This window comes from Bacillus rossius, chromosome 10, assembly GCF_032445375.1.
Source record: "Bacillus rossius redtenbacheri isolate Brsri chromosome 10, Brsri_v3, whole genome shotgun sequence".
In the NCBI taxonomy this organism is placed as follows: domain Eukaryota; kingdom Metazoa; phylum Arthropoda; class Insecta; order Phasmatodea; family Bacillidae; genus Bacillus; species Bacillus rossius.
In genome coordinates this window covers 59,387,782-59,413,511 of record NC_086337.1, presented here as the reverse complement: position 1 = coordinate 59,413,511, position 25,730 = coordinate 59,387,782, and the positions used below count along the sequence as shown (strand labels likewise).

The following is a 25,730-nucleotide window of genomic DNA, read 5'->3' as shown; positions in this document are numbered from 1 at the left end:
TGTGCATTCGTTGGCGTTTAGTATTGAATTTATTCTTGAGAATGATTAAAACTGCAATAATACTGTCCATATACACTATGTCCTAGGCTTTCGGAACTTTATAAATGTGCGCTCTCTACCTTAAAAAAAAAGGTAAGGTGTTCAGTATAGCCTAAAAAGTATTTGCAACTAAGATGATGGCGTCTTTCGTTCATATCACATGACCTGCGCCTTCTCTGAACCTACAAACTCAAACAATGTATATTGACATTAAACGCTGTTCTACTTGTGAAGTTTGGACCAACGTAATTTGAATATATATATATATATTTTTTTTTTCCATGGTTTTTTGTATGAATATGTGTTAAATTCTTAACTGTAAAGGTTTGTGCCAAATAACATGGCTTTAAGATATGAAACTTGTCAATGCCACTGGCTACCTCAAGGCAACATGTACCTACACTGACATGCCTTCGCAGCGCCTCGTGTGATGGCTGTGTTCCCTCGGGAATGGGCAGGGGGGGCGGGGGGGGGGGCGAGACTCGACCCACTGTCCTCAGCTTTCCCGCGCGAAGGCCGAGCCCAGATGCAAACATTTTAACAAAACAAACACGCCCGCCGCTGATCTCCGGCACGGAAACACGCAACTACTAATTGAAGAGCAAACAGCGCGGGAACGGACTGACCTCCGAGATGCGCAGGCGCGGCGGTTAGTGACGTCACGGGAAGACCCGCCCGCCACGTGCGACGGGGAACAATTCCAGTTTCAGGTTATACTTCTTCAGGCGCGTTACTGATGTGTGCGAATTAGAGACAGGACAAATTCGCGCTTTCGATGACCTCCAAGATGGACTCCACAACCCCCTACATACTCAGGCAAATGCCACCTGCTCATTGGCTACTGACTCGTGATACCTGTCGTCTGGGACGCTTGCGATTCGATACTTTTTTGGTTGAAGGTTTTCCATTGGCTCAAAGTCCTTCAGATAAACTGTAAGCCAATCACAGAAGCAATATAAATGTACAGTTGTTTGGATTCTAGCATATCGTGAAATGAATCCGCGAATTTTTCCGGTCTCTAGTGTGAATGTTTGCGATGCGCGCGCACCATGCAGCGAAATTTTCACAGGATGAGACACAGGCTTCATACAAATAAATATTATACCTACATGTGCTTTTAAATCTTATACTTTAGTGACTAATATTGAATACTGGTCCATATAATTAAAAACATTTATTTATTATAATTATTAGATAACTAAATTACTACATTATTATTTCATAAATTAATACATTATGTCTTCATAAATAATTAAAATAAGTATCTAAAATAGAATAAACATTCAGCTTATTCACTGATTTTGGTTATAATTTTTTAAAAAAATATGTCGATTATTAAATAAAATAATTAATTTTAAACGCGTCTCTATATTAATCTTAAATACTGAAAATGTATGAAATTTTTTTTTTAATTTTTGAATTTATATTGTACCAAATGTATTAATAATACCTATCACTACAGCACTTTCATTATTTTATTTCAAATAATTATTTGCATGCAAAATAAAGTTAGTTTTTTTACTACGTCAATTAAGCATAACTTCAAACGCGCGTACTTAAGTAAAAGAACCCTTTTTTCTTTGCAAGACTAGTCGAAAGTGATATTTAGTAACACTAGAAGTAAATGATTCATGCAGGTTCCTGCAGGGCATATCTCCCAGTTGGTTATACTAGTGAGGATCGTTTCAAGTTAATATAAGCCTAACTTAAAACTACGAATAGGGCAAAACTACATAGAAATATAAGTTTTCAAGTCGTAGGCTTCATAGGAACGGTTAAACCAAGACTGTAAGCCAATCACACGATTTCATACTTGCATTACGAAAAAAATGCCTTTAAGTTTATATAAAAAAAAAATTAAATTAGGACTTGTTTAGGAGAAAAGTTTTTTATAGACAATTAAAATTGTTATGTTATTATAATTATTTAAAATCATGTGCAAAATCGCAAAACATCAAAAGCAAAATAATTTAGGATACTACCTCCTTAAGGCTCACTTGTTGATATTTTTTTTCATTTTCTCAAATTATTATCATTAATATTATTATTATTATTTCAGAGTTATTCATAAAACTGTAACACGAATCCTTCGTTGCATTTATGGTTCTGGAACAAATTATTTGAACAGATATTCATTTAGTGTAATGTAATGGAAGCAAATAATATTCATGAAGACTTGCGCGACCTCTTATAGGTAGCCTACATTATATTGCACTAAATGAATATCTGTTGAAAATATTTGTGACAAAACAAGGAATGCGAACAATGTATCGAGTTAAGCCCTTAAACAACAGTAATGACGAGAAAATGAGAAATTCAACATGAGCGCACTCATGGTGTGCCGAGCTTCAGAAGATATCACGCGATTTGAAAACTGCCCAAGATTTCCGGGTGACGTCTGGTTACTAAAGCATTAAAGAATACGCAGATTTCGGACTGTATTTTTATGAGAGTGAAAAGGGCTCAAACGCGAGTATTCAGAATAAACTTTTAAGTCATGAAACGCCTGAGAAATATTCTTGAAAGCGCCCAAGAGCTTATGTCTTCAATTCTCAGCCATCTGATGTTATGTTTTCTGCGGAAATTTCATAGTGGCCCTATGCACGACGAGAAGACTGCGCGCCATCTTAGAGGCGACATCGCGCTAGAAGTACCAGCGAGCGTCGCACTTATCACCCGCCTCACTAGCTCAGATACGCCCCCGACGAGGCGATGTTCTGGAATCAGGCATAACTCTCGCTTGCCGCAGAGAGCATGTGCATTAACCTAGATGTTTATTATCGCATATTCTCTGTGGTCCCGAGTCAATTTATAACTTACTGTCGTTCGCTCAGCGATTACACGCGCGCTTACAATAGGACATTAGGTCATTTAATCATCAGCCGTTTATACGTTCTTCAAAAGAGTTTTGGAACCAGGAGCCAAATATTTTTGTGGAATATTTTGCACAATGCGTTCGTGCAGCATGATCGAGTTTCTGATTTTATGCCTCCCTGTTGAGGGTGGGAGATATAAACAAAACAGTTTTTTTATGACATAACAATTTTGTATCGTTTGATATCGAAAATCTGCCTTCGTTAAGGCAGAAGTCATCACCCATTAAAATATTTCCAAAACCCAAAACATAGCGTCTCTTGGTAGTGTTACTATAGTTGTAGTAATTTTTAAAACCGGAATCATATTAATCTTTGGAAGAAACAACTTGACAACTGTTTCTCCAGCCTACTCGTCCATGGCGTCTCATGTCTGACTCGAACAACACACAGTCGGAACGAGGGCCTAACAGTAGCCCAGTTTCATGAGGACGTCTATGACTAAAGGCCTTCTTGTAGCTCTCACTCAGTATTAAGTTCAGGAATTATGTTGAAAGTACAATTTTTATGATCAAACTATAGGAAATTGTTACGGAATAAAAGAAGACTCCTGAGCTCCAAATGGCTCCTTCATTTCCTCTCTCTACCACTTTAGTGATGCGATTGAGAACTAGAGAAAGTGTTAGAATAAAACGCCAGGTAGAAGTATTCTGCAGGAATGTGTTTTAAAATATGCAGGGTCATGCTTGAAGAGATACAAAAAAAACATGGGTGCGTGTAAGTATTTATATACGCGCGTTTGAAGTTGGCGTAATAAAAATTATTAATATAAATAAAATAGTAAACCTTTCATGGAAATTTCGTTGCCTGATGCGCTTGCTTCGAAGAAATTCACTCCCGTAATATTTTTTCCCCTCATGAAGCGTCTCCAGAAGCACGGCTGGAGAAGTACAGAAGCACGGCTGGAGAAGTACAGAAGCACGGCTGGAGAAGTACAAAAGCACGGCTGGAGAAGTACAGAAGCACGGCTGGAGAAGTACAGAAGCACGGCTGGAGAAGTACAGAAGCACGGCTGGAGAAGTACAAAAGCACGGCTGGAGAAGTACAAAAGCACGGCTGGAGAAGTACAGAAGCACGGCTGGAGAAGTACAGAAGCACGGCTGGAGAAGTACAGAAGCACGGCTGGAGAAGTACAGAAGCACGGCTGGAGAAGTACAGAAGCACGGCTGGAGAAGTACAAAAGCACGGCTGGAGAAGTACAGAAGCACGGCTGGAGAAGTACAGAAGCACGGCTGGAGAAGTACAAAAGCACGGCTGGAGAAGTACAGAAGCACGGCTGGAGAAGTACAGAAGCACGGCTGGAGAAGTACAGAAGCACGGCTGGAGAAGTACAGAAGCACGGCTGGAGAAGTACAAAAGCACGGCTGGAGAAGTACAAAAGCACGGCTGGAGAAGTACAGAAGCACGGCTGGAGAAGTACAGAAGCACGGCTGGAGAAGTACAAAAGCACGGCTGGAGAAGTACAGAAGCACGGCTGGAGAAGTACAGAAGCACGGCTGGAGAAGTACAGAAGCACGGCTGGAGAAGTACAGAAGCACGGCTGGAGAAGTACAAAAGCACGGCTGGAGAAGTACAGAAGCACGGCTGGAGAAGTACAGAAGCACGGCTGGAGAAGTACAGAAGCACGGCTGGAGAAGTGGTCGAGGCAGAGCCGGAATGCGAGGCGCAGCACTGTGACGTCAGCAGGACCGCGGGGAAGGGGGGGAGCGGTAATTGGCGCCGAGTCCCGCGGGGCTGTTGGGGCAGACACCCGGGTGTCTCGACGAGACAGGCTGTGTGGGGTCTGCTCTCGGCCGAGCGCCGAGTCATGGCGGCGAGGTGTGCTGCGACCACCCAGTGTGACGGCGAGCCAGTCGACCACCCGCGAGACACCGCGCTATTTACAACAGATCACACGTAGGGGCAGGCATTTTTCGCGAAAAGATCTGAACACTTATTATACTGCAACAAGGTATGCCCGAACCTGTGGTTTCTTCCTTGTGATTGGCGGCCGTCTGCGAGAGAAGTCGTTTCCTTATTTGACCGAGCCACTCAGGATACGTTTACTTCCCCACTGAATCACTATTATTAGAGACACGGAAATTTTGCGCATTAATTTAGGTAGTCGCAAGTTAGACTGCAAACCTTCACACTCTCGCACTGTGTTCATGATTGGCCCGCAGTTACTTTGACACGCCCCTCTACGACCGTGAGCCAACGACGCCCAGCTAGGAGATAAGTAAGCGAATCGGGCAGTAAGCGAATCGGGCAGTACCGATTAACAAGGATAAACATGCTCTCGCTAAGAAATCAAACAATGGGAAAGCGAACATGGGTTCAGCACACCTATTACCTTAAATTCTACTCTGAAGCCAGACGAATCTGCGAAATTTCCGGGTCTCTAACTATTATTGGTGTTGTTACAATCGATATGTACCTGGAAGAAACTCGACCAATCACGAAACACAGACGATGCTACAGTGTTTTAACTTTCAGCTAGTCTCGAAATCTTTTCGCGAAATCTGCATGCCCCTACAGATCATACGTCTAAATGATAGAGACCGGAAAAATTAACGGTTTCATTTCGCGACAGGCTAGAACCCAAGTGCGTGTAACTTATTGCCGCTCTAGTGATTGGAACACAGTTTGCCTGAAGGACTGTGAGCCAATGAATGACCCTCAACGTAAGAAGTATCTAATCACAAGTATCCCAGTTAGCAGGTGTCACGAGTCAGTAGCCAATGAGCTGGTGTAATTTTCCCGCGTACATAGATGATCGTGGAGTCTATCCTAAATGTCATCGAAACCACGAATTTAACCAGGCCCTACAAATTGAAGGTAAACTAGATTTTAGGTATGTGCACCTTTAGTTTAGTTACACGGCGTACATCCAGTTCATCCCACACTTTGGTCAACAAGTCCGGATTATTGGAAGCAATAGCCTCTTCAGTTCAGTGCCTCAACTCCGGTAGCGGCGGAACGTAGACAAGATATTTTATAAAGCCCCAAAGTCATGGCGTTATGTCAGGTGAACGTGGAGGCCAGCGAAAAAAAAAAAAAATGTTCTGTCGTCTCGACCATTACGACCAATCCAACGGTCAGGGACTTTGACGTTCAACCAACTCTCGCAAAAAAGAGATTCCAATGGGAAGGGCTGAAATTACAAATTCACTCTTAGCAATTTGTAGAACACAAAACGCTCTGCTCTCAGGAGAAGCCATTTTGCGCAGGTGGCGCTGCGAGCGAGATAACAACAAAGCAGTACCTACTCGCGCATGCGCTTATCTGAAACTGTTTGAGTTACTCTTTGTGACATCGAACCTACTCTCTACAACGCTCACAGGTGATGCTATTAAAATTTATAACTAGGACATTCTTTTTTTAACGTACTGTATATAAACACTGTGGCCATAACTGTAAACATAATCTGCGCGTATCGCATAACTTGTAAAGTTTCCAATAAATTATATTAGCAATAAACTTATTTTCACGGAAAATAAACGCATAAAAAATGTGAGCTAGTTTTTCAGTAGCCGCCAGTGATGTGTGAACATCTAACCTCTCGGTAACGAGCGAATTAATTCCTTCTCATATTTTTCATGTTGCAAATAAACTTATAATACAAAACTCTTGACATTAAATTTAACGTAAAATTTTTTAAAATAATGCCGAGCACGATAACACGATAAATAAACCGATAAATAGAATACTCGCTTTCCAAGTACCACACTCTCTGCGCCCGCCGCTAAAATCTGCTGCATCAGTCGTAACAGTTGCCGCCGCCATCACGCACAGATAACAGCGCGAAGCGATGGAAATTTTAAAATTATTAGTTACGACCCCAGTAAAAGCGACTTTTTATTACTAAGACCATCGCGTACCAATAGGCTAATGAAATGATTTATAAATATTAATGTAAGGGTTAAATATCGATACGAAAAGACATATATTAATTTTTAAAAACACAGAATATAATTACCTAGATAATACCATCTTCTGAAAAATTGCAAATGAATATAATTTTTAATTTTTAAAGAATTTTTCTGGTTTGAACGCTTAAGTTTGCAGATTAAGTTCTTTTGAAACATTTATTTATGCTACCTTTCTTTTTGAATTCGACTGCTAAATTGAGTTAGATAACATTTGGTGAATTTTATTTAAAGCGTTGTGTTCCTGCATGGAGTGCGAGTGTGCGAGTGTGCGAGTGTGCGAGTGTGCGAACTCCAGGTACAGGCACATGCGCTGAGCTCACCTCAAGTCACTGCAGGTATGCCTAATTGTAATTGGTTGTGACTGCGCGGCTGGTCTGCGGGCCTGCATTAGTTACTTCCAAATGCCAAATGGTAGGAAATAATACATTTATTCATTTTAAAAACGAAACTATTAACTACCTTAAAGTAGTAGGATTTCACTGATAATTTCTCCATTATTAATATTTTTAAGTATAGCTTATCGCTTTCAGTAAAATATCAATGATATACTGTAAACTTTACAATTTAATAACATTAAATATAATCATAAACTCTTTAAATAATACACATGTTTATTATGATCCGCGTGCATCACGGGGACAATTCTGCCTCAGCTCACCACAACAAGTGATCAGTTTGCACAGATTAAGAACCTAATATAGCGTTATTGCTCTTAGTAGCAACCTATAGTTTTGTAAAATGTCAGACATACAGTATATCCATGATTAAATTTGTTATTTTGACTAGATGTTTCGAGGTCCATCGCCAGAAGTTAATTTTCTGCAGCTGCGGGTAACACACACAAAATTACTTCTATAATCTGATTTTAAAAATATTTCCTCATGAAAATCTGGATTCAGCAGAAACATAGTAATAATTAGGGGCAGGCATTTTTCGCGAAAAGATCTGAACACTTATTAGACTGCAACAAGGTATACCCGTATCTGTGGTTTCTTCCTTGTGATTGGCGGCCGTCTGCGAGATAAGTCGTTTCCTTATCTGACCGAGCCACTCAGGATCCTTTTACTTCCGCATTGAATTACTGTGGTTGGTGTTGTCACAATTGGTATGTTCCTGGGAGAAACTCACCCAATCACGAAACACAAGCGATGCTAAACTGTTTTAACTTTCATCTAGTATCGAAATCTTTTCGCGAAATCTGCATGGCCCTACTAATAATCAAAAATGGCGAGTGAAGTTCTATTTGAAATAAAATCCGTGTAAGGATTCTTTGTTACGTTTGAGTTTAGCTTTCAGGGCACGGCATTTGGTGGGAATAATTTCGTGAACGCGACGGAAGTCAAAGAACGGAAATGTGTAACAACACCGGTGCTGACATCTGTGGCGAAACAAATTACACAAACACTAAGGGAAACTTTATAATATTAACCTTTTAATTAATATTTAGATGATGGGCGGTATTTGAATAAAACTCCTTGTCAAAAATAAAGTCCAAAGCCGGAGTTTAGTATTTTTTCAAGCCTTTTTTTTTTCCTTTTTATCGGAGCCGTTTCATTATATAGTTTAACATTTCGTGCTGCTAATAAAATGATTCAATAATAAACGTAGCTGTCCCGGCAGTGCGTGCGGAAACTGCGTATGATTCACGTTCAGAAATGTAGTTGGAAAAAACCATTTGCTTACCTAGGTATATTTATCACGCTCGACATTATTTTTAAAAATTCTACGTTAAATTTCGTGTAAGAATTTTATATTTTAAATGTATTTGAAACATGAGAACGCATGAATTTTCTCGTTACCGAGGTTAGATGTTACATATCATTGGCAAGCACTGGAACACTCGCTCACTTTTTTGTTTTCATGAAGAGCATTAACAGAAGTAATGTCCCTGCAAATGTATGTTTAATGTTTATGAATATTACTCCGAATGCAAAGGCACTCATTTGCATAAATTTCTACTTATTTTCAATTAAAAGTACGTTTACTTTCAAACAGCCGTGAATTTCTTCTTTATATAGAATAAGTTTTTTTTTCTTTCACTATTTTAGCCTAGCAAAGATTCAACGTCGCAGCCCTATATTTTTGATAGCACTTGCATTGTAAAAGGATAGGTTCAACCAGTGACACATGTCCACAGTAAACACAACATGTATTTTAAGAGAACAGGAAATATCTCGTCGTGCATGAATGCCGAGCATATAAAAACAATAATATAATCCAAACGACTCGACAGAATTCGATGGGGTTGGTTTTGTTGGCTAGATATTTTCATTACAGAGATACAATTGTTCATAAATAGTTCCATACAGTGCATAGTTTTAAAAAAAATTGCAAACAATTTTTTCATAAAATAAGGTCTTAAAACCAAAAAATAAACAAATATGAAAAAAAAAATTGGCTGAAAAATTATTAAAATTACATTAGAAAAATCTCTAGGCATATCATAGAACGAAATATATTTAATTTTTAAGCTAATTTTAACTTATTTAAACATTATATTATGCAAAAGTAAAATTAAATCATTGAAATATATTTCGTTTAAGATTTGGTTGGTATAGAAGTTTTTTTATGTGATTTGAATAATTTTGCAGATAAATTGTTTTCAAGTTTTTATTTTTATTTTTTTGATTTCAAGCCCATCTATTATGAAACTCCGCTTGAAATTTTTTAAAAATATGCACTATACTGACTGTTTTTGCAAATTAAGGACTCCGTAATGAAAATTTCTAGCCGACAATCCTAATCCCACGGAATCCTGTCAAGTCGTTCAGATTTTTATATTCTCGTCACTCATGCTCGATGCGTCCTCCCCTGTCCTGTGTGAGTTCTGTGAAAATGTTTATACTAATTTGCACATGTTTCTGACTCAGTGATAATTAAAAATCTTACACTGGTAAAAAATTAAACGCCAAAAGTAAATATAGAGTGAATGGCTTTCTAACTTATTTATTATAAATTCATATCGGCCTATACTGACGTTAACTTGTGAAGTAGGTAGGTATCTAATAATAAACATACACTACTCAGGAGTACACTTTGGTGTCCGCTGTTGAAAATTTACACAAACTTTAAAATATTTACACTAAAACTTATTTTGATAATCATTCGACCAATAACCGCTTAAAATTAAATACCTGAACATATAGGTACAACATCTGAGAAGTAAATACGTACCTACTTAAAATACATAACCAAAGGGATTACCTATATCCTTAATGCTGGAGTGTTTTAACACATTCAATCCGTTATAGCCTATACGCAGTTTAACATGAACCTTCTTAAATCAAACTATGGTTGAGAACCAAACAATTATCATTTTCATTCCTGAAAACATACAATTACGCACAACTGTACGGGTTCACAGATTTTATAACAAACGAGGAATGATTTCTTGGTTTAAAATTATTCCTAATTGGTTTACATTCTAGTGCGTTTATTTTACTGGCAAAGAGTGCTGTGTTTATACAGCTATTAAGCAGTTCGAAGAAATTCAGTTTATTAATTTATCTCTAAGTATTTATTTGCGCATGTCCTACATCAAGATGTGTGTTAGGTTGGTTATTGTAGTTCATGTTAAGCATTCACGTTATTTAACCAGGCTAGTAGGTACCTATGTTTTTATAAAAAACATATTTGTAGAAATAAACGTAAAAAAATTAAAATGTCAAAAAATTGGTGGTTGTGATTAGTTTTTTTTATTTTAAATTATTAGATCTAAAATGTTCGTTTTCGGAACAAGGCCTGATGACAAGCCACTCGATGTTCTCTGAACGCATGGTATGTTTGGTCGCCCTGGCCTGGTGTACTACTCGCGCGGAGGATGTCGGTCTCCGAGCTCATTAACCAGTGCCGGGCTGGGGCGTAGAGGCTTATTACCTCATCGCCTCTGCTCGTGGCCTCTGCTCGTGGCCTCTGCTCGTGGCCTCTGCTCGTGGCCTCTGCTCGTGGCCTCTGCTCGTGGCCTCTGCTCGTGGCCTCTGCTCGTGGCCTCTGCTCGTGGCCTCTGCTCGTGGCCTCTGCTCGTGGCCTCTGCTCGTGGCCTCTGCTCGTGGCCTCTGCTCGTGGCCTCTGCTCGTGGCCTCTGCTCGTGGCCTCTGCTCGTGGCCTCTGCTCGTGGCCTCTGCTCGTGGCCTCTGCTCGTGGCCTCTGCTCGTGGCCTCTGCTCGTGGCCTCTGCTCGTGGCCTCTGCTCGTGGCCTCTGCTCGTGGCCTCTGCTCGTGGCCTCTGCTCGTGGCCTCTGCTCGTGGCCTCTGCTCGTGGCCTCTGCTCGTGGCCTCTGCTCGTGGCCTCTGCTCGTGGCCTCTGCTCGTGGCCTCTGCTCGTGGCCTCTGCTCGTGGCCTCTGCTCGTGGCCTCTGCTCGTGGCCTCTGCTCGTGGCCTCTGCTCGTGGCCTCTGCTCGTGGCCTCTGCTCGTGGCCTCCCTAGGGCTCGCTGGGGCATGCTCGGGTCGCTTGCAGAACCTCCGACACTACCTGGCAGTGACAACACTGCAGCTCCGCCAGTGTTGCGTCTTTCAGGCACAACCCAGTCACAGCCGCTCAGCGCAGAAGCATGTCCCCGGTCAAACAAGGCAACGACTTCTCTCGCAAACGTTCGCCAATCACAATGAAGAAACCGTCTGGGCATACCTTGTTGTAGTCTATGAGGCGTTCAGATTTTTCTCGCGGAACATGCCTTCCCGAATTTACAGTCTCGCGTTCGAACACTTAACGACACGTGATTGTTAGATTTGCTACATTGAAGATACATCTCCGTTCCTTAATTAATAGAGACTTGAAAAATTCGCGGGTTCATTTCGTGTTATGCTGAAATTCAAATAAGTAGGCTATACCTAAGTGCTGCTTCTGTCATTGGTTTACTGTTAAACTGGAGGAATGAGGGCCAATTAGAGACCCTCACTCATAGAAGTGTCGAATCACAGGCCACCCAGTCGAGACGACTCACAAGTCAGCAGCCAATGAACAGTTGGCATTTTCCCGAGAGTGTAGAGGATATTGGAGTATATTCTGGAGGTCATTGAATCCGCGAATTTTTTCTGTCTCTATTAGCGAATTTTTCCGGCCTCTATTAGTGAATTTTTCCGACCTCTATTAATTAATAATACACGGAGAAAGCGTGAGTTAGTCAGCTTGTAATATGTAAATACGAAAACTACTGGACCGATTGAAAATAGGTTTTTTATTGTTATAAAGCTGCTGCATTATTATTCCATATAAACTCCAGCTATGATTTATTATATTTTAATTATGTTCCTGTAAAATATATATATTTGTAACTAAAACCGGAGAGAAACGACCAAACTGATTGCTTTCTTTGAATCACGCTGTTAAATAGTTACAAATACAAGAAAACAACCATGTCGCGCCTGCACTTATGCGTTCGAAATATTATATATTTTATACTTCATACATACAACTACCTATACTGTATATCACGCAATTGAACATGTTTTCTGACCTTAATCCAGTCTTTATGGACCATCGTTTTCCTTATATCGACACGTGTTGGTTTAAAAAAAATATAGGTAATTTTATAAAGTCTGAATACGAAAAAAAAAAAGTTGTATCTTGAAAATGATGTTTAAATACATGCCAGATTCCATATTTGCATAATGATTCTTAAAATATACTCGCTCTGTTAAAAGCATTACTCACGCGTACCTGGTCGGGCGCCGCCTCTGTTCGCCGCAGACGAGGCAACTTGTTCCGATAACGTAGGCGTACTTATTTAGTTCAAATATTTTACTACAACGTTTTGTAACATTTACGCTGTTAATTTATCAACTATTTTCCCAATAATTATTTGTAACAACAGACTACCAAATGTTGTGAAATCCACAAAACAATCTTTACGGGTCTGACGCGCGTATCTTAACGATGCAGAGGTGAGTCCGAGATGTAAGTAATTACTTCTACAAACACTGCAGGAACACTGAACATCATGAATTGGTTAAAGTTGCTCTAATGGCACGTGAAACATTAATCACACATTGGTAGCATTCCCTGTTAAACAGACAGAATCGGTAACCTTTTGGCCCTACCACTGACGGTTCTGAAACCCACAGACATGTTTGCCTACACAGAAGTCTTGAAACTAAACTTGTAATTAGAGGCCTTGGATTTGGCTGGCGAAACCCGTTTCGAACTATTTATGCAAAGAGGATACGGATACTTCATATGTAATTTTAATTTCATTCAAGTTGCACGAATATCTACGTTGTTAAAATCTTATTTCGAAATAATTAACGTTTTTGGGTAGTCATTGCAGAGTTATTACATATGGTAGAATGTTGAATAAGTAGGTACCAGTCTCTGAAACAAACGAACTAGTGCCGAATGAGGATATCCATAAGCCATAAATAATTAGTCGATGTAAAACATAAAAATCAAAATTTAGTTGTTCCTTATTCGTGAACTAAATGGGTTCGAATAAAATCTTTCATATAATAGTAGATAGTAGGTACATGATCTGGATGAACGTATATAAGGTATTTTTATTCCGGATATTTAAAAATTTCTCCGAAAATAAACATAAAATATGACTACCTACCATTTACTTTTCTTAAGTCACGCAACAGTCAATGCTGCACATAAAAAAAAAATCCAAACCATCAACAAGATCTTACACGTAGGACAGTAGCTACATTTCGGTATTATTTCAGATGGAAGTTCTACATGATGTAGGCTACCTAGCCCTATAGGCTACCAAAGATATGCTTGTGACTGCATTAGTTGCGTAAACAAATTATATCTCAGCTTTGCCATCGCATTAAAGCCTACTTTACAATGCACTAGACCACTTCACAAATTCGTAAAATATTAAATTATAAATTTTATAAAATATTAGCATTAGGCTTGCAAAAACTTTTTACAAGAAGTTTCAAAATTTGTTTGTTAGGTACAGACGTTTTCCTTGGGCAGAGCATATTTTTCTCTCTTTTTGAACAGAAAATATGAAAAGGTTTTGTCACAGGCATACATGAAGGCCTAGCAAACTTTTAACACGAGTTATACAATTATTTGCACTAGTCTACATGTTTGTCCGTTCGGCTCAAGTTTGCAAACCCTTAAACAACTAAGCCTCACTTGTGTATGCCTACAAAATTTCTCATTAACTTACTTTATTTAAGTTCCAGCAGTTACTATATATGCACTTAACAACCTTAAATGAAATTATAATATTACTAAGACTTGACGGATTGTTTTTGTTAATATGAGAGTTAAGATGAGTAGTTACAGAAGCTATTTTAAAAATTCTTTCAGCACTGATGAGTTAACTTGATCTAGATAATTGCTACGTTTGGCCGGGAAGGTCAAGAAACCGCGGAACAGATTTTATTAAATTATTAATAAAGGAATTATATTAATAACACCTTAATTTAAATTAAAAATGCGTAAAGAAAATTATAAACACAAGTTGTGATAAAAGCGGCAATTCGAAATTCACGCAAGCGAAAACGTATTGGTAATATCAAAACGCGCAACACGTCAGTCAAAGGCTTTTAATAGGTAAGGTTCATGTTATTTCAAATCCTACACACCTCTCTTCTCTATACACTAGATTAAGCGTTAGTTTACCTATCTTATCGGTTGTTAACTATTCTGAGCATATCCACATAGGCCTATTTTCCTTTTGCAACCAGGATTTAGATTCGGTCGCTTTGTTAATGGCTGATAACTGTTCGATAAAGTGTGAAGACAACTGGTGTTTATTTAGGCCTAAGCCTATACGTTTTTTAAATATATATTTTTGTAGGCCTAATTTTAAGAAGAATTATTAAAAAATCGCTTCAAAAGTTTTTCTTCTATATCTCCAAATACTTATAAGACTGTAATATTTACTTCTAGTTTATCTGAAGAAACAATTTCCTACTTATTGTATAGTCTCCCAAATTATGATTAACATATGACTAGGGGTAGGCATTTTTCGCGAAAATATTTGAACACTTATTAGACTGCAACAAGGAATACCCGAACATGTGGTTTCTACCTTGTGATTGGCGGCCGTCTGCGAGATAAGTCGTTTCCTTATCTGACCGAGCCACTCAGGACGTGTTTGCTTCCGCACTGAATCACTGTGATTGGTGTTGTTACAATCGATATGTACCTAAGAGAAACTCACCCAATCACGAAACACAGACGATGCTACAGTGTTTTAACTTTCTTCTAGTCTCAAAATCTTTTCGCGAAATCTGCATGCCCCTACATATGACTGATAAAAATTTATTTAAAATAGGCAATGGTTTACTCTTGCAGCACTTAGATAAAATATTCTTGGAACAATTTTCTAAGAAAAACAAAATTGTAAAAAGTACAAGAATGCCGTAAAACACCACGCTTGGTTCGCTTGCGAGTCACCTGCAGTAGTTAGGTAAATTACTGTTTCAAATCAGTGTTTTTTCTCAATTATTCAATAACGGCATAAAACAACAGCATTATTTACTTGTAGCCTATCATAGGTGAAATCTAACAAGCACTTAAATATTTTCACAAATCGATTATGCTACCAATCATGAACCATTAATTGAATAAGTATTACATTTTCTGAGGTTAGTAGCCTATGCATTTTATTAGTCCTAATGATTTTACCAGGGATTTTTTTTTCATTATATAGGCTATTTAGGTTTGACTCAAATGTTTAAGGTAGTATCTAGTAAGTAGTACCTACCTAACAAAAGATCAAAAAAAGGCCTATAATTTTTTAGGACCCGACAATAGACGTAAATAAATATTTGTGTACTCAATCAATATATCCAAATAGGTAGGCTATGTACTATTTCCCCCCCTTAAAAACGCGTAGTCGCTTAAGAGACAATTTGAAAAAGTAAGGCTGTCAACAACGGGGAATAGAAGCTATTGCTAATACCTGTCATTATGAAAAAAATAATCGCTCAGGTCTAGCGCAGAATTGCCAACTGCTATCCCAAAGAATGTTAGGTATTATTAAAAAATTGGAAAAAATAAATAACAGGCCCTGTGGGGTATGCGTAATGATAACAGTTTTTCATGTTTTTCTACTAAGTTTGTAAAATATTGAATAAGTTTTAGACTATTGTACTAAGATTACGTAGCCCTATAAAGAGTGAACATTTCCTACACGATCGTAGGCCAAACTTAAAAACATATTTTAGTTAATGTTTTGTGAGAAAATGTCTTGGTCATACTCTAAGCAAGCAAAATATTTATCTAACAATTAGGCGCAGTGCAATTTTTTTTCTGAATTTCGTTTAACGTTATTTTCACAGTCAACATTTACGAATATCATTTGACGGAGGGTTTAGATACCTATAAGTTATAAAACCAAAACAAGCTTTAATTTTTTACCGAAAATAATTCATTCCTGCTTGGAATATTGTACTGTATATTTTTTGTAATTGGAACTGAAGTAATAATGTAAAATTACAGATATTTGTAAATTAGTAATTTTAAATGAAGACAACTGTATTGCTACAAAAATGTTCTCAGTAATACTGGGTTCGGATTCTTGCCCTGGCATTTCTGCCTTGTATAGGTACCTACATTAATAAAAAGTTATTTGTAAACAGTTCCCTGAATAGCTTTCCAGTTTTAATTATTAATTTTTTTATCATGGTTTAAACATTTATGCTTGTATCAAACATCAATCAAATTGTAATAAATACTATGCAACAAGAAATTGTCAGTATTGTTTCCAAAAACATATTTCATAAATGCAAAAATTAACCATAGCAAAGTGTTGTAAAAATGTACAAATATTTTTTGTAGTAAGTTTAATTCTCGTCAACTGGTTTCCAAAGGAATAATCTGTAAAAGTACAAAAACAATCTGTGTGCCGCCGAATCTATTTAGCTATCCGCATCGTCTGTTAGGCATAAGCTTACTTAAGCTACAGCTGATAGTTGTTCATATTCCCTATAGGCCTGCTGCGTGGTTGCTGGGGTTCTGCTAAGGCGCCTCTCTCGTGCGGCCAGGCAAGGGTCGCTGGTTCGATCCCTAGATGACTAATGCATTACCTACAGGCACTTACTAGACGATGGACATCATTTAGCACCCAAGTGAAGTTTTTACATCCTAAGACTGCTTGCGTCTCCAACGCAATGCAAACAATATACCTATCCATGGATTAAGGATAGCTACCTAGACTACATGGATGAAACGTTATGGACCTACGAGCGCATGAAGTAAATAATTCCTTGAAATTAATTTGCAAAAACAACACAGGCGCGTGTAAGGAGTTATGAAATACATAAAGCAGAATAACATTTAAAACCGCATTACATTTTAAGTTATCAAGACTTAAGGTAGTACAGTCTCTGAAACTGCTGATTCATTAGTCGGTAAATTCTAATTATAACACAGCTTATAATGTCGCCGCTCCTCATAGCAGGAAATTGCGTGGACGGCAATAATGGAGTTGGTCATTAAAAGCCTACAGTCTAACTTTTGATAGCACAGGCGATATCACATCGTCCTAAAATACGATATGCCTACCGCGCTAACCACACGAATATGATTAAAAACACAGCTTGTTGACTAACTTTTAGTTGCGACGAATAAAGAAAACCGTTCCCACGCGTGTTCTCGAAATGATCAAGCACGAGTTAAGGAGTGTAAAATGAAAAGAGATGATAGCTTAAGAGTAACACAGAACCATTCCACACAGGCCGATCCCTCCGCCTAGCCTACAGCTCATGCCACACAGCAGTGTGAGCCCATAGACCCGTCTACAAGTGCCGTGTCCTGCCCCGTCAGACGGACACTGATCACTGATTGGCTCGCGTGGCGCCCTGACGTCATGCGGGGTGCGGACGCACGGACATGTACTGCAGTTTACGGAACAAGCAAACTGCACGGAGACACAGGAGGAGAGGGGGGGCACGTACTTGCGAAGCGCGGGTCGCCGGCCGACGCGCCGTACCAGCCCGCGGAGCCGCGCATGTCGCCGTAGTGCGCGGGCATGTCGCCGCCACAGTACTGCGGCGCGGCGGGTAACTGGTGCGCCACGTGCATGTAGGGGCTGGGCATGACGGCGGGACTCGCCGCCCCCGCGCCGCCGCCGCTGCTGCCGCCGCTGCTGCTGCCCCCGGTGCTGCTGCGGTACGGCGAGCCGGGCGCCGCCAGCTCCAGCTTGCGGTACGACTCCTCGATGGGGCTGAGGATGTCGGTGACGGAGAAGGGCGTGGTGTGCTGGTGCTTGGGGCTCAGCGACATGGCCAGGTCCACGGAGTTGAGCTCGGGCAGCAGGCCGTGCAGGTGCGCCGCCGCCGCCGCCTCGTGCGGGTCGGGCAGGCTGGCGGCGGCCAGCAGGCTGAAGCCCGCGGCGGCGGAGGACATCTGCGCCACACACTTGCTCGCCGCGCGGCGCCGCCTCGTCGAGTGGCCGCCGCCGCCACTCCAGCCCCCTCCCCTGCGCGCGGCGGGGCGGGGGCCGGCCAATGCGCGCGCGGCTCATGGCCGCCGGCCCCGCCCCCCGGCCCCGCCCCCCGGGCCCGCCGCCAGTCTCGCGCCGGACCTGCGCGCGGCAGCATCGTCCCAGAGGTCGCACAGCCCGCCACGTGACAGAGTCCATACCCCAACGGTGACTGTTTACGAAAACATTAAATAATATACTAAGGACGGACAAGTACTAAGTTCTGTTCTGATATTTATAAAATCGTACATTCACTAGAACCAACTGTATCAATACAGAATAGTGTTCGCAGAAATACTGGGATAGCATTCTTGGCCTGGCATTTATGCTTTGTACTGTCCCATTAGCTACCTCCAATGCTTAAATTTATTTGTAAATGGGTCTCTGAATAGCTCTCCAGTAGGTACTTATTGCGCACATTAATAAGCATAGTAAAAAAAATCTAAATCATACATATTCGATTATCGTTTCCATTGTTCAAACGAATTATGTTTGACTAAACCATCAATTAAAATATAATGTTTCAATAATTTATAACTTACCTTGAATTGTTGGAGAACCCAAGGTCACATATCATCTGGGGGTAATTATTCGTGACTCTCGGATATCTCAGTAAATTTGAATGTTCGTTTGCTTGGTTATCTTGATTAGATCATGAACTCACGATGATTGTTTTGGAGTACAAACTAAATCTTAACACGCTCTCTTCCACGTCCTGTTCACGGCGAGACACGCAACTCGCAAGTTGAACTACGGCGTAGCTTCCACGAAGATATATTAGCCTGTGACTACGAACAACTCTTATTTTATTAAAGGCTGATTCTTAGTGGAGAAATGAGTAAATTTATTTCAATTTATAACAGCGTACTACATTGACTACGCAATTTTATCATATACTGTTTCGCAATTTAAATCAATAAGTTTAAATAACTAAATGTCAAAATTCAAAAATGTCTTAGGGCCTACCCGTAAATCAGTTTGTTTGAAAAAAAAAATAATTTTACGAAATACCAAAACTCTATTGTAGGCACCACATAGAACTAGGCATTAAAGTATTATTATTTTTTCTATAAAATGAGAATTTATCTAATTTCAATCGTATCGTAAAGAACTACAACAAGGCAAAGTTTTAATTTATAATCTGATACTGTTGGAAATTTTTTGAGAACAAGATTGGGGATTTTACTAATAATATTTCTAAATTATATAAAATAACAGCTAAGGACTTCGTTTGAGTTTATTTTTCGGCAGTTTTTCGTTTTAAACTACAACAATCTATTTTGCCTGTAAGAACTGTAGTTTTTTAGCCACTGCAGTCTTGTATAGCCCTATTCACGTAAACAATTTATTTACTTACTTATTGTGCAACTGGCTAAAAGGATATTCACGCCGTTCATATAGGTACGATATACGATAGTACATCTACATAAAGGATAAATATCCGAGGAAATAATTATGTGTTTTTATACTAAAACCTACTATATCCATTTGTCGCAACTGAAGTTCTCACGGAAGGGCGAGCTCGCGATGGGTTACCGTTGCCTTTCGCACCCTGGGCACGCAGGCATCAATACCAAGTCCTAAATCCGGATGGCGAATTTTTTGTAACTTTTAACCCGCCAGCCAAAAGTACTGACCTATGTCTTTAAGTATGCCCGAAAATCGACTATGTTTTCTTTCTTTCTCGAAAAAAATGTTTTTTCCCTCGATAATGCACTCATCATTGTTAGTAGCTATGCACAGTTTGTCCATAAAAGACTGTCCCAGTTATAAATTTTAATAGTAGACTATCAACTCTAAGCGTTGTAGAATGTTGGTTTAAAATTAATTTAATTAATTAATTAAAACATTTTTAGATTTTCTCGCTCGCAGCGCCACCTACGCAAAATAGCGACTCCTGAGCGTAAAGCGTTTTGTTTGTGTTCTGCAATTTTCTAAGAGTGAATCTTTAATTTCAGTCCAACGCGCGTTGCTTTTTAAGTTTGGTAAAAAAACATTCGCCGATGGTATACCCAGTTCGAGACTACAGATCTCTTATTCGCTGGCCTCCACGTTCACCTGACATAACGCCATGACTTTGGGGCTTTAAAAAAGATCGTGTCCACGTTCCGCCGCTACCAGAGTTGAGACACAGCATTGAAGAAGCTATTGCTACCATTTCTCATTAACCTATTGAAAATTTTGCAAGAAAAACTAAGTTAGTTTATCCTAAATTTGATGTATGTTTTGTTGTACATAAATTAAACTATTATAATAGGCCTATACCATTGACACTGGGACCTTCTTTTATTGACACAGGGTTTTGAGACTATAGCTATGTGTTAAAAAAAATGTAGCGTCGTCTGTGCTTTCGTGGTGGATTGCGTTTGTTTCAGGCACACTGCCGGCGTACTAATCACACACTGAAAGAAACGTTGGTTTTCCTAACAATAAATTTTGTTTCTAGGATGGTCAAAAAAGTACGCATAGGGTTGATTCAAACAAAAAAAAACCTATTGTTGTACGGCAAATTCGGTTGAGCTGACAAAAATGGTTTTGTCAACTCAGCTATTTATTTTGTTAGTGTAGGCTAGTACAAAAAAAATATTTGTTACACATAAAATGTGGTTTGGCCAACCAGATCTTTAGTTACACAAGCAAACAGGACGATTTGTTTCGCCATTTAGCAACAAATATTTGTCTGTCCCATTTTTTTCTCTGAGCAGCCGTTCAGTGCGGAAGCAACTCGTCCCGGCTGGTACGAGGCAGTGTTCTCCTCGCAGGCAACCGCCAGTCGCGATGACTCCGCTGCTGCAGCCTCGACTGTTGCAATCTGGTGAGTGTCCCGCGGGGGGCGGCGGAGTGGTCCAGCCACGGGTCTTGTGCTCGCGAGGGGGAAACATGGCGGTCGTTGCTGAGAGGAAGGTTCTCCAGTTTTCCCCACCGCGTCAACGACCCAGCTCATCCCGTCAGAAATCACTTACTCCTTTCTCTGAGTTACGGGTTCTGTTGTAAATAGTTCAAAGATAATTACGTGTAAGAAAGTAGAGTGCCTTTGCTGTGAACGTAACAATAGTTTTTTTGAAGGCATTGTGGATGCTGCAAGGTCGCCAGCTCGTGTTCGAGGTGGGTAGAGCAAGACCCCGTGTGTCGCGTGTGAGGGCCGCGAGGGGGCCGCTCTCGCAAGAAGCAGCGGTAAGTTGGCGGGTTATTGCCGCGAGTGTTTGTGTGGATAAGGAGCGAGAGCCGTGGAGGACTTCTAGGACCTCTAGGACCTCTCCAAGGACTCCACTCCAGGCCGGCGGGAGGACCCTCTGGACGCCATGTTCCCTTGCACTCCCTCCCTCCCTCCCTCCCTCTCTCAACTCGAGTCTCCTCGCTCAGTTACTCCACGAGAACGGTTTGCGAGCTTCCCCCCTTCTTCCTCTCTTCCACTCCGCTCTCCCGGCCAGGAACCAGAGCTCCCATCTCGGCAGAGCTTCCGTCTGCTTGGGACCCCGTGCCTCACTTGCAGAGGTCGCCTTCAGCGGCGTCGAGAGCGGAGGTTTCACCGACGTTTCGGTCGACATTGCAGTCGCCATCATCAGGGTGGATTCCTACCGAGGGTCTTGTATGTTCTCTTGCCTCTATACATTCGTGCACGTAGATACGAGACAAGACTGAATAAAGGGGAGAGGACATCTGTGACCCTACGAAAGACGCTGCCCTGATGATGGCGACGACTGCAATGTCAGCCGAAACGTCGGTGAAACCTTCGGCCTCGTCGTGGCTGACTCCCACAAGCAAAAACATTTGTGGATAACCCTGTTGAAAAGATGATAGTTAAAAATAGACAACTAACAGTTATACCTGGGTTATACCCTATAACTGCAGTGATAACATCTCCTAGCGTCGCACTGTGGATACCAGCGACTTCGGTGAGGAAGATTCGCGGTTCATGTCTCAGTTAGTTAAAGCACGTATATATGTGAGGCGTTTTCTAAGCTCTAGGTTTACTATAGCTTGTAAGCCTAGCCACAAAACCTCATTGGCATAAGATCGAGTAAAGAAAATTGTGTGTAGGCTATATATATTTTTCCCCCAATTCTCCTTCTCGTAACCCAATCGTGTTAATCATAATTTCCACGTTATTATTTTAATTCTTAAATAGTTCTTCCTCTCTTCGCTATCCACTGCAGTAGTTGCTCGACTTGCCGCCGTGCTGGGACCGCCTAGCGCGACCAGCCAGGCCTCTGCGGCACGAGGTATGGGTTCGAGTCCCGTGGCGTGGCGCCCCTTCCCCTCCCACGGGCATGCATGCCACGGGGACGATAAAAGAAGAAGTAGACTTGGGTTTACCCGGTTTATCCAGGTTTGTTGGGCAATGTCCAAATAATCATTAAAATAAATATAAATTCAACATTTACCCGTGTACATCTAGGTCTACCTAATGCTGACTGGTAAATGTTAGGTGTTGCGACATTTTTGAGCACGTTAGGTTAGGTTAGGTTAGGTAAGTTAGGTTATGTTCGGTTAGTTAGGTTAGATTAGGTTAGTTAATGAAGGTATCAATGAAACTAAAGTTATCAATCATTTAAACATTACCCAATCAGCGTTGGGTAGACCTAGGTGTACAGGCTGAAAGCCGAATTCAATTTTATTTCAGTTATTATTCTAACTTTACCCAACAAACTTGGATAATGCAAAGTTAACCCGGGTGAACCTAAGTTTACTTCTACTGCTTCTAGCACACCTCGTATAATGTATACCTACACTTAAATTTAAAAAAAATATATATATATATAGCTATGGGTGCGTGGCTGTCACACACGTTGCAAGAAAAACTTCTTACTTCAATGATCTACTTGGACAGTATAGCAAAACTAAATATTTAGTAGCCGATTCGAACGAAAAAACCAAACAATGAAGTACACAACACACTCCAACCCATCACGCATTGGCAGTCGTCCCGAGTATTCACAACATTTTAATTTTACTTTTGTACTTTTACAACAAGAATAGTTCTTGGAAACTCAGATGCCAACGATATCACCTGTAAAGTTGTAAGACAGAGCTTTGCACCATTTGCAATTTTACAAAGCTCTGCCTTGCAGTTTTACTAGTGATATCTCTGGCAACTGAGTTTCCAGGGATTTTCCTTGTAAAAAAGGAAAGGTGATCAGCAAGATAAGACCCGCACGGGAGTTTACAAACACAGGTATTTACTTTTAGGTTTGGTAAGTGATAACGAAGCTGTCTCAGTAGTTAACTATTATTTTTAATTATGTGCATCTTAATTTGGCGTAACTGCTTCTTTTATTCAAAAAGTACCTGCACATTAACACCGGTTTTATTAAAAACACACTTACACTATTCGAAAGGTATTCACAAAAATTTTTAAAATTCTTAGAGAATTTAATTGCATTTTTTAAGAAAAAGCGTTTTGTAACTAACAATACAGCACTAGCGCCACTTCACTAACACTCTCCGGAGAGCAAGGCTTGGAGCGGACAATCACGCCTTCCCCCCCCCTCCTTCTCTATGATATCGGTCATCTCTCTCGCCTGAACCTTGCACTTCTAGTTACACCCTGATGAGTCATCGACATAACTTACCTACCGGCTGCATGGATGTTTTATTTCAAACAATCTGAACAAGTGTGCCGAAACAATTAAATGTGCATTTGGTTTTGTCGGTTGGTCCTCTATTTTTTCTACGGGCGACAAGGAATGCAGGGTATCACGAGGTGGTGTGTTTAGTCGTCGGAGAGCAGCCAGTCTAGAATTTGTCTAGAGCGGAGCGGGGGGAGGGAGGGGGAAGGGGCGGCTCGTCTGAGGTGAAAGTAGCCGTATCACATATCGCTGAGTGTTTGTACACAGAGCGGAGCACCCTCGCATTAAGCCCACTCCTGACCACGAAGGAGGGGAGAAGGGGGTAGCGCCCCTAGCAGGTATATACCCTCCCTCCTCGCCCATGCGGCACAGAACACACACGTGATAGGCCCACACGTGCGGGCAAGGCACGTACTCGTGTGCGCGACATCGCGGAGTTTGTCTTCCGGACCTGAACGACCTCTCCGGTACACTAGCGGACTGGGAAACTGAGCGCTGGTACACTAGCGGACTGGGAAACTGAGCGCTGGTACACTAGCGGACTGGGAAACTGAGCGCTGGTACACTAGCGGACTGGGAAACGGAGCGCTGGTACACTAGCGGACTGGGAAACGGAGCGCTGGTACACTAGCGGATTGGGAAACGGAGCGCTGGTACACTAGCGGATTGGGAAACGGAGCGCTGGTACACTAGCGGACTGGGAAACGGAGTGCTGGTACACTAGCGGACTGGGAAAACGAGCGCTGGTACAGTGGCGGACTGTGAAACCGAGTGATGTTACCAGAAACCTCCTAGGGCTTTGTTCACGTCAAAATACTTTTTTTTTAAAAAACGAGCTATTGAATGGTAAATGTTTCATCGAGGTGTTCCACAATAACTGTTATTTTCCAGACCTAGCGCTGCGGTCGCGCACGTGTGTAGTATCGAACAGGCCCTGAAGCAGGCATCCAGCGCCGGGAAGCCAGACAGTTCGAGCAAGGAGAGAGGGTGCCGTGCAGATAGAGATGAAGCAAGGAACATCCGAAAATGCATTGTTCAAAAATTTTCACTGTAAATTTACTTAAGGCTGGGACTCACACGCAATGTAGTTATTTTTATATTGTTCATTTCTATAAATTATGTGTTATTAATGAGATTTTAACACGATACATCCCTTGTATTTGTTGTTGTCACTAATATTTTCAACAAATATTACACTTACTGAATGTCTGGTAAAAATATTTGTGAGAAAATAATAAACAGAAGGGAAATATCATGTTAATATTTAAGAAATAGTTCTTAGTTTGAACTGACAAATAAAAAATGAATACTTAAACATAGCGTGTGTGACAGAGCCATGTGACTGCTGTTAAAAGTTATCCTGGGGTCTTCGTAAATTTACGGGCATTGATTTCACTATCTTTGAACCTAAATCTACGTGTATAACCTTGGAATATTAACAAACCTTAAAAAAACACTAGTTAAGTACAGGTTTCTAGAAAAAACCTAGTTGACAAGGATATAGAAAACTCCGAATTCGGAATACGACGTACTTCTTCATGAGGATCCGGGTTTTTCGGGACTACGATTGTTGGAGGTGCATTCTTCGCTGAACAGTCGCTTGCAAGAGCGAGGCATCCAGAGGGCAGCGCAGGTCTGGGGAGCAGGTGTCTCTAGAGGCCTCCAGTTCGGTGTCATCAGCCGGGACTGAAGGACTGACCAACTGATTGACTGCTCCCATATCGGACTGTGGGCTCGAGAGCACTCAGTACGAACTGCCGAGTGCGGGAGCAGCATACTCGCCAGTCCATCAGCCGGGTGTCGTGGCAGACATCTCTGGTTTGCTTCGCTGCTGACTAGAAGTGCGACATCCCCAGTTCCTTCCGTGTTCTCGGCCGAGCCCGCGGCAGCAGCGGCGGCCCACGAAGGGGGGGGGGGGGGGCAGAGTCGCTCGAGAAGAGCACCCTTCA

The 25,730-nt window shown here is 41.0% G+C and overlaps 1 protein-coding gene across 1 annotated transcript in view; it reads right to left on the bottom strand.

Moving 5' to 3' along the window:
* LOC134536366 (homeobox protein Nkx-2.4) overlaps window positions 1–21,759 on the bottom strand; it is a 94,504-nt gene extending 72,745 nt beyond the window's left edge. The window contains exons 1-2 of the mRNA XM_063376120.1: window positions 21,647–21,759; window positions 17,685–18,208 (exon numbers count right to left, since the gene is read on the bottom strand). Of these exons, the coding sequence (XP_063232190.1) occupies window positions 17,685–18,208; window positions 21,647–21,759 (637 nt within the window). The remainder of the gene's footprint in view (window positions 1–17,684; window positions 18,209–21,646) is intronic.
* Window positions 21,760–25,730: the final 3,971 nt, after the last annotated feature.